General features: G+C 39.1%; 1 protein-coding gene across 2 annotated transcripts in view; it reads left to right on the top strand.

Moving 5' to 3' along the window:
- The window catches only part of SLC25A13 (solute carrier family 25 member 13), a 222,051-nt gene that overhangs the window by 176,238 nt on the left and 24,524 nt on the right, over positions 1-21,289 (top strand). For both annotated transcript variants that reach the window (XM_012558304.2, XM_004386134.2), the window contains one exon: positions 15,364-15,504. In XM_012558304.2, the coding sequence (XP_012413758.1) occupies positions 15,364-15,504 (141 nt within the window). The remainder of the gene's footprint in view (positions 1-15,363; positions 15,505-21,289) is intronic.

Here is a 21,289-nt window from a genome sequence, read left to right on the forward strand (position 1 = left end):
CTCATAGGTGGATGAATTTATGTCTGGATTCTCAATTCTGTTCCATTGGTCTATGTATCTGTTGTTGTACCAGTACCAGGCTGTTTTGACTACCGTGGTTACTCTGCTTTCTTTCTCTCTCTCTTCCCCTTCCTTCTGCCTCTCTCCTGTAGCTCTTACCATCTTCAAACAAAGTATATACTTTTCTTATTTATCGTATTTTTTGTTTATTGTCAGTCTTTCTCCTCATAGACTATAAGCTCTACAAAGCCAGGGTCTTTGCCTGTTGTTTTCATTGATGTAACCCAAAGTCCTAAAACAGTGTATGGTCACCAGCAAGGCCTCAGTAAATATTTGTTAAATGAAAGAATTTTAAAACTGAAATGGACCTTGAAAGTGATATTGTCAAATCTTCACAGTTTGTAGATGACAAATCTGGTGATTGATTTGTATATATCTTTTCTTTTATCTTAGTCACACTCCTTAGTCTCCTGAACAATAAAACTTACTATTGACTTTCTCTCCCATCCATGCTTTCCCTGCTTCCCATATCAGAAAGGATGGTAAGCATAGAGCTGGACATCATTTTGCAAAGTAAAAGTGTTCCTTTCAAAACCTTGCAATTCTAATTTTTGAGAACTGAGTAGCAAGAATGTTTTTATTTGTAAAATTAATTCTTTTGAACATCATAGTCATTCATAATGAAAATAACCACGTTTAACAGGAGGCAACCTTTTTTTTCTGGAGAGGTTTTTAGTTAGTTTGGGGTCCTAAGCCCTTCACCCACCAGATGTGAGGCACAGTTTAGACAACTTACTTGACTTCTTTGTGCCTTAGTTTTCTTGTCTGTTAAGTGAAGGTAACAACTGATACTTCCAGTTATCTATTGCTGCTTAACAAGCCACTCCAAAACCGAGTAGCTTAAAACAATAATATATTCTTTTTCATAATGGAAGACAGTTCTGCTTCACATGAGGTCACCTGGAAATGCTGGGACAGCTGGAAGGTCCAACATGTCCTCATGCAAATGGTGGCCAGCTGGGGCTAGAAGCCGAGGTTCTTCTCCAGGTGAAATACTCCACATGGCCGCTTGGGCTTCCTTATACCGTGGTGTCTGGTTCTAAGAGCAAAAGGGGAAACTGTATTTCTTCAGGCCTAGGCTTGGAAGTTACACAGCATCAATTAACCCACATTCTGTTTGTCAAAACAGGTTGTTGCAGGCCACCCAGACTCAAGGAGAGAAGAATAGACTTTTAATGGGAGCCATGGCAAAGAAGTTGCATTTATAATCCACCACACTTACTTTGCACAGTTATTTGAAGATTAAATAAGAGATAATATATAGGAAATTATTAAAACACAGCTAAAATGTTAGTCTTCCCTCTGTTCTAGTACTTGCTTTTTAACTTCTAATTTATGTATTTTGGATTTTATGAAAATGAATGTTTTAGTTAAGCTTTTTGGGTGGAAAGGAATATGATCTTACTGCATTACCTGAAGAGAAAGGGGGTTTGTTGGAATTTGGATATGGCATGTTAATGACTTGAACCACTTCGAGGTCTCTTGAAATCATCTCTCATCTTCTTTGTGAGTCTACATATTTGTCCTTCCCCTACTGATTGGTTTCTTCTGCCAGGCAGCAAAGCATCCTTTTTGTAAATATGATTTTCATTTCATCTTTTTGGTCACACTGCATTCCAATCCTTGTCCAGGGCTTGCCTTCTAATGGGAATGATTTTAATGTTTTTCCATCATTGAGGAAGAGAGGCATTCTGGTTATTTATTGCCATATAACAAATTACCCAAAAACTTCGTGACATCAAGCAACAAGCTGTCATCATTGCTTATGGTTTGTGGGTTGACTGGGCAGTTCTCACTTGGGATCTTCATGTGGTTGTAGGCAGATGATACCTGGTGCTGGAGTCATCCGAAAGTTCAACTGATGTGCAGGGTGGCCCATTCTTGTAGCTGGCAGGGATGCTGACTGGCAGCTGGGAGCTGGTGGGTCTGTATCAGAGCACCTATGTATGGCTTCTCCATGTGGCTTGGGCTTTTCAGTTGTTGGCAGCTTGATTCTGAGAGAGAGTCTCCCAAGATCAGGCATTCCAAGAGTCCTGGGCTGAAGCTGCAAGGCTTCTTATGACCTAACCTTGGAGATAAGAATGTCACTTCTGCTGCATTCTAGTGGTCAAATAAGTCACTAAATCCAACCCAGATTCAAGAGGAGTGAAATAAGACTCCACCTCTCAATGAGAGGAATAGCAAAGAATTTTGCAGCTGTCTTTAAACTGCCACTGGTAGCTCTGCAGCATTGTAGGATAGGGATATCTTCCTTGCCGCCTAACTTATGATGGTTTCATAGCCAATCCCATGTCTTCTCCAAGGGTTTGTTCTGATCCTGAAAGCCATCCCTGCTCCCATTTGTTTCATGCTGCAGTGGGCAGAACCTCACTGAAGTTAAAACAAGCAAATCAAGGTTTACCTTAAGAGTATACAACAGCTAAGACCGAAGACTATTGAGAATTGAGGCAACTCTACCATTTTCTCCTCTTGGACTTCTTGGTCTCTCTCACAGTGCCTTTGCCTATCTCTGCACATCTTCTTACTTTGCTGATCCATTTCTTATCTTCCTTGTGGTGACAGTTTTCACAAGAATTCTCTTCTTGTGCTTGCTGACCACCTGCCTTTCTCTCTACAGTATGACCTTTCAGCCTCTTTTCATCCCTTGCACCAGTCCCAGCTATTTAGTTCAGTTGCTCAGTTTGTTTTTTGTTTTTCATTTAATTACTGAGAGGAAATTGGATTGGCATACCCCATCTTTGTGTGCCAGGCCATAGAGTAGCCTTGAGCCATGACCCCACCCAGATATCAATGGCTTTGCTTAACAACTCCATTTGTTTCAACCATCCTATAAATGTGTTCAAACCCTTCTTGAACCATGTTGTTTTTAGCTCAGAATTCTGTAAGTATCCCCTGAACAGTAAGTAGTGTATATACTTTTGTCATGAAATATACCCAAAGCCATAGTCCTTCTGATTGAGCTTGAAATCCCTTGAGATTTCAGGCCCAATCATATCAAACCAAGAAGAAAATTTCCTCATGTAATGAACGCATCTGCTCTGGCAATCAGAGCTGGTGAGGTAGATTGCCTGAAGTGGATTTAAGTCCTGCTTTTGTGATCTTTCTCTTCCCAGGGTCTCCTGTGGAGACGTGGCCTCACAGTGTAGTTTTCTGAAGGCAGAATATTTCACTGCACAAGTCCCTGTGCACATACCCTACTGTTGCTGTTATAAATATAGAATGATATGAGGCTCAATCATTAAGTTGAATTTCTATAAGACTGTGCCTGTGTTACATGTCAAAGGGCCAAGATTTATTATGTATTATAATGATGCTATGGAAATAAGGCTATTATTTTTTAATGCTTGTATTTTTATAGTCCATTTATAGTTTAATGAAAATTCTAATGATTAGTTACATCGCTTTCTGCATTTGTTATAATTACTATTCGGAATGATTCCCTGGGAGATTTGTGTGTGTATATGTACCCTCAAAAATGTAATAATATTACAGTTTTTCTAAATTTGTACTTAAACTTTACTCATATCCTCCAACTCCTCATGACTCTAAGGCTCAGAAATTAAATCAGGTATTATGTCTGACCTCCTGTCTTTGTCAAATATAGTCACTGCTTTGCCATTTGAGGAGACCTTTCTTTATAACTTCATGCTGACGACTAACTGCATCGTAAGAACCTTGGGTAAATTTTGACTGAACTGAGCCAACTTTAAACTCTGATGACAGGGCCCACGTTTCATTGTTATTTATATCTCTGTGTCTAACATTATGTCTGATATGTGGGAGATGCATAAAAAATATTTATTGAATGTGTAAATACTTGACTTGAAGGTATTGATATGGGCAGTTACGGAATTGTAAATGAAGAGTGGTCACTTTGTATGTCAAGTTAATGTTAATTTAGAGACAGGTAGCCAGTGAAGAGGCACTAACTCCAGGGATTGAGGGGGTAGGAGGAATGTATGTGTGTTCAGGAACTGATAGGCTTAGGGGGTAACAGTAACCATGCCTGTATATTCAGGATGTTTTACAGAAAGGCCTACAATGATCACTCAGTGATGGAACCAACCTTTAAAAAGTTTCTATTTATTTTATTTGATTTAGCTGCTAAGAATGGCAAATAAACAACCCTGAAATATACTCATAACCTTAAGAACAGGATGAAGATAAACAACTTGGAGCCATTGGTGTACCTTATTCATTATTGCTTACGTGTTTAATAGAAAATATTTGAATGGTTAACATGTGAAATAATCATGTTGGAATCACAAAGGAATCATACAAAAGGCTTTAAAAAAGGAGCTGATGAATAGCCAAAAATGTTAACCATGGCAGTGTCTGAATTTGGAGGTTTCTGAGAAGCTGAGGCAGCAGCTCGCTTCATTGCAGTTTATTGGGTGGGGGAAGAGGGTGGTGTGTATGGAGAGGGTGAAACTAAGGCATCGGCCTGAAATGAAATTCTGCTCCCTCTTTGCTTCAGTTATTCTCCAAACTTCTTCTTTTTAGACTCGGGCGAAAATAAAAGAAATATCTCATAGCACTAAGGGTTCATAGGTTTGGCCTACCTAGCTGTGGCCTGCCTGGTGTTGTTAGTTGTCGTCTACTTGATTCGGACTTATGGCAACCCCTTGTGTGCAGAGCAGAACTGCTCTGTACGGTTTTCATGGCTGTGGCCTTTTGGAAGTAGCTTATCAGACCTGTCTCTCAAAGTGTCTCTGGGTGGATTCCATACTCCAACCTTTCGGCTAGTAGTAGTTGAGTACTTAACCGCTGACGCTACCCATGGGCTGCCATCGGATGCCTATGGGCTGCCTATAAAACCAAACCAAACCTGTTGCCATCGAGTCGTTTCCAACTCATAGTGACCCTATAGGACAGAGTAGAATTGCCCCATAGGGTTTCTGAGGAGCAGCTGGTGGATTCGAACTGCCAACCTTTTGGTTAGCAGCCTTAGCTCACCATAACTCTTCACCACTGTGTCACCAGGGCTCCACAGGCTGCCTGTAGTGGCTTAGAATGTCATCTTATTAGAGGAAAGTCTGAGTCATGACTGTCACTGACCCAGACAGCTGTCTCTCGTTTCCTCCCTTTGCTCTCTTTAGAAAAGTTTCAGAGTTGTTCGATACAACACAGTTCAAACCTTGGGCCACCTTCTAGTTTTCCAATAAATAGGCGAGGGGTTTGTTGTGATAAGAAAATAGAAAGAAAGATGGGTCACAGTTTTTATATAATTGGGTACTTTAGACATTGAAGGTCTGTAAATCATTAAACAATTATGGTAGTAGTAGTCAAAATAGGCATGTAGAGCAGGCAGAGCCCAGATGTTAACATATTTGACAGGTCTGTAACTTAATTGCTTTTTAATGTCAGTCAAATGCATTCCACTTTGGTTTCTTGGCCAGGCTTCTAATAGGCCTGTTAAAACCCTATGAAGTTGAAAATGTGAAACTTAATATTTGTAAAACTTGTAAGCAGATTAGCCTTTTTCTGCCTTACCATGTGGTTAAGAAATTAAGAATAGGAAATTTCAATTTGGTATCTGTCTCAAAAACAATTCAGTGTTAAGAATGTACTTTATTCTCTTTTCATAGATGTGAATAATCTAGTTGCAGATTTTTTTTTTAGTTAAGAAAAGATAAATTTGCCCGTTGAATCAAAGGAGAAATATCCTATTTTGCTTTATGTTTAGATAGATAGATAGCTGCCATCAAGTCGACTCTGACTCATAACAACCTTATGTACAACAGGAGGAAACATTGTCAGGTCCTGTGCAATCCTCACCATCACCAGCATGTTCGAGTCCATTATTGCAGCTACTGTGCCAATCCATCTCACTGCGGGGTCTCTTTCACTTTCGCTAACCCTTTACCAAACATGATGTCCTCTTCCGGTGATTGATCCTTCCTGATGATGGGACCAAAGCAGACAAGTTGAACAGTGTTCTATTGTGATCCATAAGGTTTTCAGAAGCAGATCACCAGGTCTTTCTTCTTAGTGTGTTTTAAAGATGTGCGTTTAGACAGACAGCTAACCAGGGTTCAGAAAAAGGCCCTTTACTCAACTTGCATTGAGGAATCCAGTTCCTGATTGAAGCAGGGTGATAACGACTCCTGTGAGGGCAGTGTGCCCACACGCTTGCCTTCAGAGCTGGAGGAAGTGAGTGGCCTCCAGCCTCATGCCGCCTCATGTCTGCCAACTTCTCTGTGAGGTGTTAAATGCTGTCTTCAGTATTTACAAACAGCAATTGACTTCTCTTGGGCAATATGTTTTAACCTAGTCCTTCCACTGCTATTTACGGAATATCTGTTTTGTACCTGCAGTCTTTATATCTGATGACGATATTTGTGCTGCATATTTAAATTATTTCATATCTCTATTTTAACTGCATTAAATACAACATTGAGTTAGTAAGACAGTAAGTGGAAAGTATGTTGAAGCTTAACTTTCTAAGAAATCTTTGTTTTCCAGTTTTCAAAAATTCTCATCACTTGAGCATTCATTTTGTGTGGAATATAAATCATTAGACATTTACTAGTGTAAACCTTATTTGTAGTGACAGTTTTATTTGTATCCAAATAATCAAAATAATGTATTTGGGTTTTAGTAAAAAAAAGAATTCATAATCCATAACTTCATATTATTCTATTTTTGACAATGTAAGCACACATTTTAGAATGTCAGCGTGCAATTAGATATTCTTAGCACATGTCATTTGTGAAAAGCGCTTTAAATCTAAGTACATTCAATTGAGCATAATTAAAATATCAAGATACACATTCTTCATATACATTTTGCCACTTAATTTTTTAAGTAGCTATAAGTATCTACCATGTGAATTCAAATTAAACTGAGGTGATTAAATTACAGTTAAATTTAATGCTTTTAGTTTAAAATAAAGCAGAAATCAGGCTATGTTAAATTAAAAAAAATACACTGGCATGTTTTCTGTGGACAACAGACTGATGATGGGTTTGTATTTTTTTAAACACAAATATAAACACAAAACTGCAAATATTCTCTGAATAGTCTCATGGGTGTTCCGTAGAGTGGTTTGGAGGGAAAAAAAATGTAAGAAAAGGTGATTTTCATCTTACGGGTTCCTTTGATTTGACTCCTCAACCCCCAAGAAGGAATGCTGGGGATACTATCTCAGATAGTACAGAAGCATCGGAGAAAGGTTTGTTTAGTTGGTAACAGTGGGGGAAAAAAATTTTTATGGGGAAGTATGAACCAGAGCTCTTGAACTGGTCATATCATTTAGATACCACATTTAGTCAGCTGATGTTTCCTACAGTTACCATAATGATCATACTAAGCCTTGGCAAGGCATTTTAAAAAAGCATACATAACTCTAAAACCTGCTTGTCCACAATTGTTGGACTTAAAGTATGTTAACATTATTTTAGAGAAGGTCACTGTGCTTGGATAACTTAGAAATTAGGGCAGGACATTAGATTCTGGTGTTGTCCGTCTAAATATTTGATTTCTTGAAATTCTGCTTTTAAAAACATAGATATATTTCTTTCACAAAAAAGTTACCTATGCAGAATTGGAAGTGTCAACAATGAAGTAAATCATTATGTACCATTATAGAGCAAGAGAAATGTAGGTGGCAAAACTGAGGAAGAGGAGAAAAAATCAAGCTTATAGAAGCATCTGGGCATGGAACAAAAGCTGTGATAGGAGCCACACTTCAGGTTCTTTGCAGACTGTCTAGCCCATTTCAGAGAGGGGGTATTAGAAGAAAAAAACTGGTCATTTTACTTCTAACCATGAGGACTATATCATGTCAAAAATTAGAGCATTTGGAAATAATGATGCTTTGTGTCAATAGAGCCCTATTCATTTGAGGAGCTTAGTGCTTGGGCTTCATGCTGACATAGTTGTAGCCTCTGCAGTCCCATTTCCCTTTCTGGTTGTTCTCAGTCCCCCTGGTTGCAGAGGTGAATTTATGAAGATGATGTATTTCAGACTGGAATCACAACAGCTGAAACTGTCTTATGGAGATGTGAACTTTCATTTGTGTGAGTAGAAAGGTGAGGCATCCAGCCTTTACTGGGGGCAGCTTTAAAGGTCCAAAACATTAGAAGTTGATCTTGAAGATAAAGAGCAATTGTGTTGCCTTTCATACATAGCCATCTATTGCCTGATCAGAGAGCATGCACTGTGCATTGTTTTCAGCACCGGGAAGCTTTTGTGTTACACTCAATCTAGCCTTTTTTCTTTTTTTTTTTGTCCTTTTTGTGACCTGTGGTGCACATTTCTGAAATAATTTTCCAGTGTTGGGGGCAGCTCACACCTAAATAGAACAGGGGAGACCAGTCCCACCAACATAGTTTTGCAAACTCTTTGCTAGCTATCTGGCCGTACCAGTTGCTGTGAACTGAAATCATATCAAAGGCACCTAACAACAATAACCCTAAATAAATTTTCATTCTACTTTGCTTGCTCCTATAAACAACTATCATTCTCTCTCTTTCCCTTCCCTTGACAGTGTAGACAACACAAAAAAATCCCATGTGTGTCAGAATAGAACTGTGCTCCATAGAATTTTCAAGGCTGTGACCTTTTGGAAGCAGATCACCAGGCCTGTTTTCTAAGGTGCCTCTGGGTGGGTTCGAACTGCTAACTTTCAGTTAATAGTCAAGTGCTTAACCATTTGAGCCACCGAGGGACTCTGTAGACTGCACAAGCTCCCTCTAATTCCTCAGGATCCACTTTTTAATCCTGTTATCTGGCTTTCATAGGTCACCCTATCTTTTGGTCTTTGCCTTCCTGTGACAATAGAAATTGTTGACCATTTTGCCTTCCCCCTCCTGGAAGCTCCCTTTCTTGACTTTTGTGCCTGGATCACTGTGCACTCTGCTTACAGCAGAGGTTTCTTAGCACTTCCTGGGTCTCTCACCACTCTTGGTTTTTCTTCTTCTTCCCACCCCATATAAGCTCCTGCTTTCAGTTAGCATAAATGTGGTGTGAGACCCTCATCTGTGTATAATTCCAAACTCCCAACTCTCCATTCCATTGCCTCCTGGACGTGTCACCTGTTGAACTCCCCAGGTCACTTTGCCTGGTATTCAGCTTCCAAGCCCTGTTGATCTCTATTGCATTCATTACCCACCACACCCGCACCTCATTACCAGTGTAATTGTTCTAATCCTGGTCCTTATTATCTCTCACCTAGACTGCTAACACCCTAATTGTTATCCCTGCCTCAGGGCACTTTTTCTCTAATAGACTCCTCCCCTCTGCTGCCAAGTAATCTTTCTGAGAGATAGATACTAGTCAGGACACTCTCCTGCTCCCACACTATTTCCCAGCTGTCCTCTGAACATAACCACACACACAAACCCATCTCCAGAACACAACCTCATTCTTCAGGAGGATGATCTAAGCCTTGCATGACTTGATCCCAGCAGTCTTATTTTCAACCATCCTCTTTCATACCACTTTCTTGCCATCTAAATTGAGTTGCTCTGGTTGATTCCTTCATGCTGCTATGATAAGTCAGGGCTCTGACTTCCAGAAGGATCACCTCTGAATCTAAGCTCCCCTGTCTTAGCTATGTGACCTCAAGCAAATTACATAAACCCCCTCACTCATTTCTGCCTCAGTGTGCCCACTTATAAAACCCAGATAATATTATCACCTACCTCATGAGGTCATGAAGATCAAATGAGAATATTTTGTAAAGCTCTTGCACAGTGTCTGGTACATAATAAGCACTCAGTATATGCTAGTTGTTGATGATACTGATGTTGTCATAATCAGCATCCTTATTAAAATTTCACTTGACAAACCTTTATTGGGTCGGATGCAGTGCTGGGTCTGTTACCCATGTAAGTGTGACACTCCCTTGTCACTGTGCCTTTGTGCCATTCTCTGCCTCAGTTACCTGAGTCCTAGTTGCACTTCAGTAGCCACCTAAAGTATCACATCTTATGCACCTCACCACCTCCCTAAAACACCTCTTCCATCCCAGCCAGGAAAATCTTGCCCTCCTTGAAGTGCCATCAGTTTGTCTGGACTTAAGCTCTTATCAGATGTTATAATTATCTTTTCTCATGTGTTTTCTGTATTTGTGAGGCATACAGTTACTGAACTTGGGAGAGAATCCTTTCCTCTGCTCACCAACTGGGTAGGGCTGGGTAGGTTGCTTTAATCTTCCTGTGCCTCAATTTCCTCTTATATAAAATCAGAAAAAAAATTACCTCATGGGTGGACTAAGGGTATCTAATATAGGCAAAGCAATACCCTGATAGCTCATAATAGATACTTAATGAATATTCATGACCTCTATCCCATACTTCAGGAGCTCTGGTGGTACAGTGGTTAAGCTCTCGCTGCTAACCATAAGGTCAGTGATTTGAGCCCTCCAGCCACTCCGCAGGAGAAAGAGGTAGCAGTCAGCTTCTGTAGAGATTAAAGCCTTGGAAACCCTATGGGGCAGTTCTGCTGTGATCTACAGAATGGCTATGAGTCGGAATCAACTTGAGGGCAATGGGTTTTGGGATCCCCTACTTCAAGCTCCTTGAGAATAGGAATGCTATCTCACTCATACAGTGTTCTTGCACTTCCAAACTCTGAACATGATTGCTTATAAATATTTGCTGAATAAATAAATGAACAGGTGATAAAGTAGCAACAGTGCATCTCTAATAGGTGTGTGTGTCTCTTTAGATGGATCCAGTTATTAGTAGTAACTAAGATCTAACAACAAAAAATATACCAGAAAAACCTGTAGAGAAGTCAGTGTCCTCATTGTAAAAACAAGATGCCACACTGAGCCAATTCTAGTATGGAAAATCTTTTCCTGTCCTGCTTGCCACAGACTCCAGGAAGACATAGGGAAATGATTTGTGACAAAATTGCACACACACACACTCAAAAAAAAAAAAAAAAATACAATATCTTCACACAGCTAGAGCCCTCTTCAAGTGATGAGGGACACAAAGACATTGCACACAATAGGTGTGTCTGTCCGTTTGTCTACCAGTTCGGCTGTCTTTGATCTTTGCAAAGGAGGAACATGTGTGAGATACTGTGAATAGACAATAGACCAGGAGGCAGAAGAGCAGCAGGTAGTTGCTGCTCAGCGATCAAGTCTTGGTGATGCCCAGACACTGTGTGTCTGATGATAAGCATCTTCCCTTGGTGCCTTGGAGTCTCGTTGCCTTGCAGCTTGACTCCAAAGGACCAGATTCATCCTCTGCATCTCCACAATGTGCCACTTTGAATCTGTAAGTTCTTTCTTTCTGAGCCCACCAGAGGAAAACAGGTACATCATTATTTTTTCCTGGTATCACTACTCTCTTTCTTCCCAATGCTTCTGTTTCCTGCTGTTCTCTCTGAAGTGGATTTGACTCTTTGCATCATCCTTGGTGATTGGATCTCACTTTGCTATGCTAAAAGAATTGTTATCGATTGATTGACGTGGAGGAAGTTCATTATAAATTCTCATTTTATTGCATAAAATATTAAAAACGTTTATAGGTATTAACGATCTGATGTAATCAATAACACAGTGGTTCTGTGCCTAAGAATTACACCATTTAATAATGGTACCACTTGGTGTAAAAAGTTTGTCGTAAGATCCCATGTAAATCATGTAAAAGGTAGCTAGCTCACTTTGGCTATGTGTATTTTCACCAAAAAAAAAAAAGGTTGAGAAATTAGAGGGTTAATATGTTGTGGGGTTGTTAACCAATGTCATAAAACAACATGTTTACTACTGTTTCATGAGAAACTATTTGTTCTGTAAGCCTTCACCTGAAGTACAATAAAATATAAAAAAAAAAGAAAAAAAAAAAGGTAGCTCATAGTTACTCTCTGAAATAATCTGGAAAACTGGGATTAGAAATCACAACTTTAAGTAAACTTATGTGAGCATACTCTCAGAATTCAGAGGGAACCCAGAGGTGATTTAGTGAAATAGCCCTCAACCCTGACTGCACTTTATAATTACATAGGAAATTTTTTAAAAAGGATAGACACGGAAATTCTGATTTAATTTGTGTAGAGTGGGAACACGCATCATGACTTCTAAAAAGTTCTACCAGTGATTCTAATGTGCAGCTAGGGAGAAAAACCACCAATTTTGGAGAAGAGGGATATAAACCAACATATTTGGATTAACTACTGTCTTGAGCACGGTGTTGATTGCTTTACGTTCCCCATCTCTTTGATCCTCATAATAAGAGAGGTGATTTTAAAATAAGGGGACTAAGGTTTGGTCATTATGTGCAATATTCAGCTGTTTTCTTACCCACTATTGGCAGTACTTGGATAAGTATGACACTGAGTATCTCTCCTATTCTTCAAGAAGATTGGTGTCTGTTGATTATTTCCCATTTTTCCTTGGTGGAGATGGTCTTACCAACTTTTGAGCTTTTTAAAATTAGCCTCGGCGCTGGGGTCTTAAAAGCTTTCAGGTGGCCATCTAAGATGTATCAATTGGTCCCAACCACATGCAGTAAAGGAGAATGAAGAACACCAAAGACAAAAGGAAAGTATTAGCCCAAGAGACAGAAAGGGCCACATAAACCAGAGACTTCATCGACCTGAGACCAGAAGAACTAGATGGTGCCTGGCTACCACCAATGACCGCCCCGACAGGGAACATAACAGAGAGTCCTTGATGGAGCAGGGGAAGGGTGGGGTACAGAACTCAAATTCTAATAAAAAGACCAGACTTAATGTTCTGACTGAGACTGGAGGAACCCGGAAAGCATGGCCCCTGGATTCTCTATCAGCCCAGAACTAAAACAGTTTCTAACTCCATCTCTTCAGACAGAGATTGGACTGGACTGTGGGACATAAAATGATACTTCTGAAGAGTGTGCCTCTTAGCTTAAGTAGATACAAGAGACTAAATGGGCAGCTTCTGTCCGGAGGTGAGATGGGAAGGCAGAGAGGGTTAGGAGCTGGTTGAATGGACATGGGGAATCAGGTGGAAAGGAGGATTGTGCTGTCACAGTATGGGGAGAGCAATTAGGGTCACATAACAATGTATGTATAAATTTTTGTATGGGAAAAGAATAAATCAGCCTCGGGCAGATTCAACTCAGTGACTCTCAGCAGTTCTGCCACATAAAATGATTTTTAAATTTTGAATTTTTATTCATTTTTGTAACTCTGTCCTGTTTTCATTTCCATATGAAGAGAGTTCTGGTCCACAAGTGCACAGATGACCTGTTTTCTAAACCTGATTGTGCCCCAGGCACAGTTGTGTGTGTGTTACATCTCTGTATTCTGCCAACCTTAAAGAACTCCCTGTGGGAAAGAAGTATGTGCAAACCCACAAAAAGCGCAAGTGCTATAGGCAGGCAGGGGGGTTGCTCTTCCCATGTACCTGCAGGTTGCAGCAGCTGTACACGGGTTCCTTGTGGCTGTTTTGAGCAGTAGAACAGTGGGAGCAAAATACCTTCATATGGATCAGAAGAACACACTTCCACCCTCTGCATATGGTTTGTGCTGTACCTCCTACTTCAAAAGGGCCTTTTCCTGGGCCTTTCAGTGAACCCCAGGCCACATGGTTCAGCCTGTCTTGATAGAGTTGTCTAGGAGAAGGTGATGGGCAAAGCATGGTGGAACAGACAAGGAGAGAGAGTCTGTGGCAGGCCAGAGACTACTATTGTTCCCTTAGCAGTTTTAATGTGTGGAGAGGGGGAGAGTCCTTGTATGTTTTTAAGAACAAGTGTGTCTTTATTTAAGATATTAGGTTTGTAAAAATGGAAAAACAATTTGATTTGGAGAGTTAGTAGATAGACATTTTTTCTCTTTTTGCATTTTCTGTTAACATTGTTATGTATATTAGGTAAGTTATGCAAAAGTATTTTCTCTTTATAGAAGAAATAAAAAATGTATAGCAAAAAAAAAAAAAAAAGAAAAAAATTGTAATCCCACTCCCTCAAAAGCACCACTTCGGTATATCTATTTTATGTGGGAGTAGGGGGTAGGGAAAAGGTGTGCATATATTTTTTAAATATTAGGATTTTTATTTAATAGTATATATTAAATATTTTCCCACAATATTTTATTGCCTGCGTAGTATCATTGTATGAACACACTCAAAGTTATTTAATCTTTCCCGTACAATTGGACATTTAGATTGTTTCTAATTTTTTTTTTCAGTTTTTATGAACAATACTGCAAAGAAAATCCTTGTAGCTAATTTTGATTAGTAAAGGCCATTTTGTGAGGGCACATACATTGATAAATGGGATCAGGGAATCTAGCAAGTAGTAGTTTTGTATGATGTTGACCCAGAATGTGCCTGTTACCATGGTGTCATCTACTGAGCTGTAAAATGTAAGCACTATGTCTGTGGTCTGGCTTTGGTGACATGATTGCATGATAAATATTCTGAACTACACTGCATGTTAACCTTAGTTTGTATACAAAAAGTTCGTATATTTGTGACAAGGAATAACAAGTTGAAGTAGAGTCAGAAAGAATGTAATTGCTTATCATAAATATAGGCTTAGCTTCAAAATAGCTAGCTTAAAATTTCCCTTATAGTGCACTTTAAAGATTTTCACTGATGATCTCGGAGGTGTGGCAGTCAGCCACTGCTGGAATGAAATAACACAAGTTGTTCAAAGTTTGGGCCATAATTGATTTAATGCATATTTTTCCTACTCTACCATACCTTTTATCTTATATGAGAAGAGCAATTGTATACCCAGGTAATATATAAATAAAATTATAAGAATATGTAACTCCATAAAATGGTATTTGATGATTGACCTGATTTTTCAAGAGAAGAAAAATTGCTTTCAAGTAAGTTTACGTGTTCTCTGGCAATTTTTCAACCATTGCCAGAAAGAAATCCATCATGTGAGAGTCTTTATCCTTCTTGCCCCCCTCCTATTCAGAGAGGCAGATCCACTTCTCTCTATTTGGATTCTAATTGTTCGTTTCATTTTATTGCTGTCTATTTGTGCCCTTGGCTTTGAGCCCCATGGTAGCAGTTGCTTATGGTGCATGGTTTGTCATTTTGGTGTGAAGACTCTGAGTCCTGCAGAAATCTGTCTCTGATCCTTACCCTCCTTCAGCCTCCATGTTAAGAAGGTGGGCCTCTTTACCCAAGGCATCAGAGGCAGTAACTGTGTTATGGTTCAAACTCAGAATCACTGTTTTAAATGATGGGACAAGGAATGAAACTACAGTCTCCTGAGGACAGAATATTCTGAGCTTCCTTGAGAAAAACCACTTACCTCTTCCTGACTCCCCTTACTTACCATTACCCTGTACTTACTGTCCCTTCAGACTCTTTGATCCTAAATATTTTCTTTTTCTATTTTTCAGGCAGGAGGCTCCCAGGTGATTTTCACCAATCCTTTAGAAATTGTCAAGATTCGTTTGCAAGTGGCTGGAGAAATCACCACGGGTCCTCGAGTCAGTGCTTTGTCTGTCGTACGAGACCTGGGGTTCTTTGGGATCTACAAGGTAACTCTTTTTTGAGTCACTTATTTGATCACATTCTCATCTCTTAAATTAGGAACCGTTCATCAGCATGAAATCTATTTCTTACATTTCCACACCTAGAGGAGATGTTCTGCTGGAGCTGCACCACTGGCAACCCATAGGGCACCCTCGTGCCAATTAGAAAAAGATGCCACTTCCTGCCATCTGCTGAAAACTGTCCTTATAAATACACAAACCCAGTGTGACTATGGTGTGAATGGCACCCACTAGAGTTGTTCAGCACACAGCCCTCTGCAGCAATGTTGGTTGAAGCTTTCTTTGGATTTGTTGTTGATCCACAAACCTCATTCACAGTGCTGTACTTCATGAAGGATAGACACAAGAATCACAGGGCACTTTCTTTTTAGGAGCTATAATGAGCTCAGTTTAAGGAGAAGCCCATACCTATTTTCTGATCCCATATATTCCAGCCCTGTCCATGGTTCCCATATATAGGTTTTATCATAATTATTATGAATCATAACCATCTTTCAGAATCGTCACAAAAGTAAATTTTTATAGGATTCTTAAAATTTGTTATTCACATTCCTCTACCAAAACGTTGTACTGGAATGTTCTAGAATTGGCTGCATGTATGTCCAGTTACAAAGCTGTATCAAACATAAAGTCTCCAGTTCACCATTTCTCCAATGAGAAGATTCAAAAAAAATGTTTCACGACCAACTTGATTAAATAAATATTTAAGGATGTAGAGGAAAAAGCCCTACTTAAAATATTTTTCATTTGTTTACACACAAATATATACAATCACATTATATAAAATTACAATTGCTTCTTTCTATACTCACATATCAAGAAATATTTTAGTCAAATTCTTCGTATGAATTTTGAATCAGTGTCTTGATCACCACTTAAGCCCCTTTTTGAATCATCCATTAACATAACTTTGCAGAGTACGTCACCTTCATTGTCCAAGTTGTACAAGATGAAGCACTTTTGGACTTCATGTACAATGCTGTCTCTGGTAATTTGATCCCACTGACATATACATTAGGACTGTTGGTTTTTTCCCTTATTCCCAGTTCATCCTGATGTAACAGTTCACCATTTATTGCTCTTTAGAACAAACTTTAAATGGCTCCTTTGACATTCAGCACTGCGTTTGTAAGATCCCGCTCCAGAAATACTTTCTTTCCCTTTTCTTTTCACCTTGAGTTATTCAGGGGACCTCTGTAAACATCTAGAGTTAGTAATAATGAGGTTGTTTTAGGCTAATCTGCCTTCCCCAAATTGTACTTGTACTTCTCAAGGTCAAGTGATTGGGAGAATACCCCATGATCTGAGACTTTGTAAGGAGCAACTATGTATATAACATGACACTCACTTTTCTGGGGTTAATTTTGAGGGAGGGAGAACTTGCCTTATATTTAGGCATGTGTGGTATTAGGAATAAACATTCTTATTTTTAAAGTGGCACTTAAAATGCTCAGTCTGTGGTTGTGCAGTGTGGCAATATTTTCTAGAGCTATTTCATTTACCAATGTATTACCCAGCTATAAGAAACAAATAGTAGTATTCTGAAGCATAGCATTGATCAATTTGAAGAAGAATCATCTTTTCTAAACTTTCGGTCTCTTGCAGTCTATAACATTATGTAGCAGCATGTCATTTTGACAAGATGCCAAGCAGTGTTTCAGCTGGCTGTCTGGTAAAAAGCACATAGAAACTGTGGCAATGACTATTATCGAAATGTCTGGATGGATAAAATGGGGAAGCTTGTTTGCTGATACAGAAACAGAGACTGTTAAACTACCTGCAAATGATATGAGACTGGGACTTAGTGCTTTTCATCTTTACAGTATTTTTTAAGCTTAATCCCTTTAACACTGCTTAGAAGTAATTAGTATCTTGATTTTGTAGCTAGGTAAATAGAGGCTGCCAATGATGGTATCTGAGCTGAAATTGAGGCTCAGAAGTTTCTTGTTTCCACTTCTGTGTGAAAATTGCTTTCCTGAAATGAGCAGGATTGCTCAAGTTTGAGCAAGAGATCTCTCCCATATAAAGTTAGTTTAATTACTAGTCTAGAGGTTTAATCTAGTTCAGAGGCATTCCACGGGGCTTGGTGCTGCCTTACAAAAAGCTCCTTTTGGTGTATTGGTAATTACCAAGAGAATTTACTAACTCTTTGAGCTTCTGGAAACTTGATTTCTTTGCACAACAGTGACCTGGCAGTCTCATCCCTTTTACTGGCCGTTAGCATCAGTTAAGTTCTCTGAGGTAATTTGTTACTGGTGCCCAGACCTGTGACCTGGACTTCCTTCAGCAGATGCACACTTCCCTGTGGTTGGGGCTCCTTTCAGTCTGATTGGCTCTTGTATTACCGCCCTAGGTTATCAGCTTCATTTATAGTATCCCATCTTCCAGCCTCAGGCTTTGTTTCTTGTGAACTTCTTTTCTCCATACCGACCCCACCCCACCCCTCCATTGCCAGAAATCATTCCATCAATTTAAGATCCAGTCTTTTAGGGGCATCACAGCTTAACACTACTATCTACTTCTGAAAAAGCAACAGTTAAAAACCCTCCAGAGTACAGTTCTACTCTGACACACATGGGGGTTGCTATGAGTCAGAGTCGACTGCAACTGGTTGCTTGGTTATACAGCTTAATATGCTTTTGTTCCAGGGTACATATATACCCATTGCCGTCCAGTCGATTGCGACTCACAGCGACCCTATAGGACAGAGTACAGCTACCCCATAAGGTTTCCAAGGAGCACCTGGTGGATTCAAACTGCTGACCTTTTGGTTAGCAGCTGTAGCTCTTAACCGCTACGCCACCAGGGTTTCCTTGTTCCAGGATAGTGCCTTTTAGTAATAAAGTTGTACCAGAATAAACTTTTTAGTAATAAAGCTTTTCTCCCTTTCTTGGTTGAGTGGTAAAATGCAAATTACCTGGAGTGACCTAAAACCTTTAGACCTGGTATGTGGTATGTGTCCCTCCAGGTGGATCTTTGAAAAGAGAACCACTGTCTTCCTTTTAGTTGGGACTGGTAATCTTCATTCTCCTTCCCTTGGTCCTTTTGTTTGCTGTTGTTAACATTACAATACCAGACACAGGAGGGGTCAGTGGTTGGCTCTATCTGTGTGTTTAGGCCTGCAGTGCTTAACCTCACCTAAATTGGATTTAACCGGGCTTTCTGTTTTTCTCCTGAATTGACTTGCAAAATAGGGAACTATTCTGTGACTTCCCAATAATGGGTAATTAGAATACTTGCTTTAGAAATACATTTACAACTGAAAAAATAGTGGCTGTGGTAAACATTTCACATTCTTGAGGTTAGAAATAGTTTAAAGCAGAGATAGTGAACTGTGTAAACAAAGCCCTCATCTAACAGAGTAACATTTCCAGGGATTTAGTTATAGCACAGAGTAGGTAGGTGACTGAAGAAAAGGCAGAATAATTGCCTTTGAAAGAGCTATTTGATTATAATGTAGTTTAGAGGGGGAAAAATCAGCAACATGTACAGCTTTTCTTAAGAATTTATGGGTAACTTTTGTTGCATAAGCCCCTGCAGCATAAAATAACTGAAATGAATTATGTCACAGAAAAGTGGTATGCATCTACTGTTAAACATTTCCATAGGAGTCATCAGAGTTTATATCTTAGAAATAGAAATGAAATGAAAGTTGTATGAAAGTTGTCATTGAACATTAAGGGACTGCACAGGTAATGCAGATGGAAGGATGCTTCATTAGTATACAGTGAAACGGGTCATGTCTATTTTAGGACAAAAAAAATGGTCCTGGAAGCATTTACAACTAGGATCCATCAAACATTGTTGAAAACCTTTTACAAATAGAGCTTTGCAGGCACTATGTTAATCACAAATGAAACATTGACTCTAGTATTGAAGGTCAGTTTAGATTGAAGATGGTCTCTCTCCTGTGTTCTGATCAGAGGTATTTGTTTTGTGTTTTTGTATTTGACAAAGTATTCACATACATATTTCTTTCACATACATACATGCTTGTGTGCGTGTTCTCCGGTTGTGTGCGTGTGTATAAGGGAATCGTTGAAGCTACACTCCATAAAATAGAAAGCAAGTACTGATATATTAGTATGTTCTTGTTTATTCTGTTATCGCAAAGTGATATCGTTTTTTTTTTTAAGTAAAATACAAAGGTTTTTTTTTTAAGTAATTCATAAAGATATATAAAGGAAAATAAAATTATCCCTCTACCCCTTACCACTCCATTCTTCTTCAAAGGATATTAACTGTTTATTTTTTATATATCTTTTAAAAAAATTGTTTACCTATATCAATATTTTCTCTCTTTCTCTGTCTCTTTCTGTATAACACAAATTTTACCCATAACAATATCGTGTGTGTGTATTCTAACATACATAGAATATTCAAGCACACGGTACATCTTGAAGCGCTTTCCTCATTTTATTTAATAGCAGAGTACAATTTTTAAAAAGTTTTTTTTTTAACACGTTCCCCGTAATAGGTATTTATGCTGTGTCAAGTATGGGGATGTTATAAGCAAACCATGATGAACATCTCTGCATATATTCTGACATACATTTGTGAATATATTCAAATGATAAATATCTACCAGTATATTGTTAGCTCAAGGGGCATGTGCATTTTTAGTGTTAATAGATTTTGTCAGATTGCACTCTAAAAAATGTTGCATGAGTTTATCAATTTCGTCTTGGTAACATTTGAGTACTTAAATAGAATAACTTGACATATCAACTTTTTTTTTTTTTAATGTACTCACAGCCCCACATGAAGGAAGTAACTATTTAGTCATTCCTTTGAGAACATATTGCCATGTTAATTGTCGAACATCAAGGGACATTACATGGGTTTACCATAGTGGCAGTTCTTCTGTTCTACTTTGCTTACTTTTATTTTTCCCCTGGACCTCTGTGAAAGCCTCCTAATGATTTTATTTTGACTTTTGATCCTCTCAAATTCATTGTCCCCAGTCAGAATGACCTATTTAAAACGTAAGTCAGATTAATTCATTATTTCAGCTCATTTTTGCTGGGAGTTGATTGTGCGCCCAGCACTGTTCTAGTTGTTTAGGATGTGGCTGGAAAAGCCAAGTCCATGTTCCTAGGTGCTAGGGATAGGAAAATGAATGAATAAGGTATGGTTTATAAGGTGTTTACCATATAGTGGGGATAGTGGAGAGGGATGTGCCCAGGGTTCTGAGGGAGGTGGAACTGACTTAAGAAGGCTAAGAAGAGTCATTAACCAGGTGGCATGACCAGGTTTGTTGTGTTTGAGGAAGGATAATTTGGTTTCAGTGTGGAAAATGCCATGTGTAAGATAGCGTGGAGGCTAGTTAGGAAGGCATATGCAGTGTGTGTGCTGGGAGTGGTGGTTATCGGGGGAGGATGGCAAGCAAGAAGGGATGAAGGAATCACATTGATCTAAACTAGGGCAGTGGCAGTGGGGATGGTGAAGGGTGTATATTTAAGGGTTATTTAAGAGTTAATCTCACAAAATCTTAGAAAGTGATGAAAGTGGAAAGTAAAGGAAGATTGAAAGGTGACACCCAGATTTCTGGCTTGAGCACCGAACTTGGATGGTAAACTTTAGAATTTCAGAATATTTGAGGAGCTGCAAGGAACCTTGAAAGGTCTTCTACTCAAAGGGGACAAGGAAGCTGGTGATAGGGAACCCAAGTAAAGATATTGTTGATGTGTTGTGAGATTGTTAACCATTGTCATAGGGCAACATTTGTAGTAACTGTTAAATGAGAAACTATTTTGTTCTGTAAGCCTTC

The sequence above is a fragment of the Trichechus manatus genome, unplaced genomic scaffold, assembly GCF_000243295.1.
Source record: "Trichechus manatus latirostris isolate Lorelei unplaced genomic scaffold, TriManLat1.0 scaffold00156, whole genome shotgun sequence".
Taxonomy (NCBI): domain Eukaryota; kingdom Metazoa; phylum Chordata; class Mammalia; order Sirenia; family Trichechidae; genus Trichechus; species Trichechus manatus.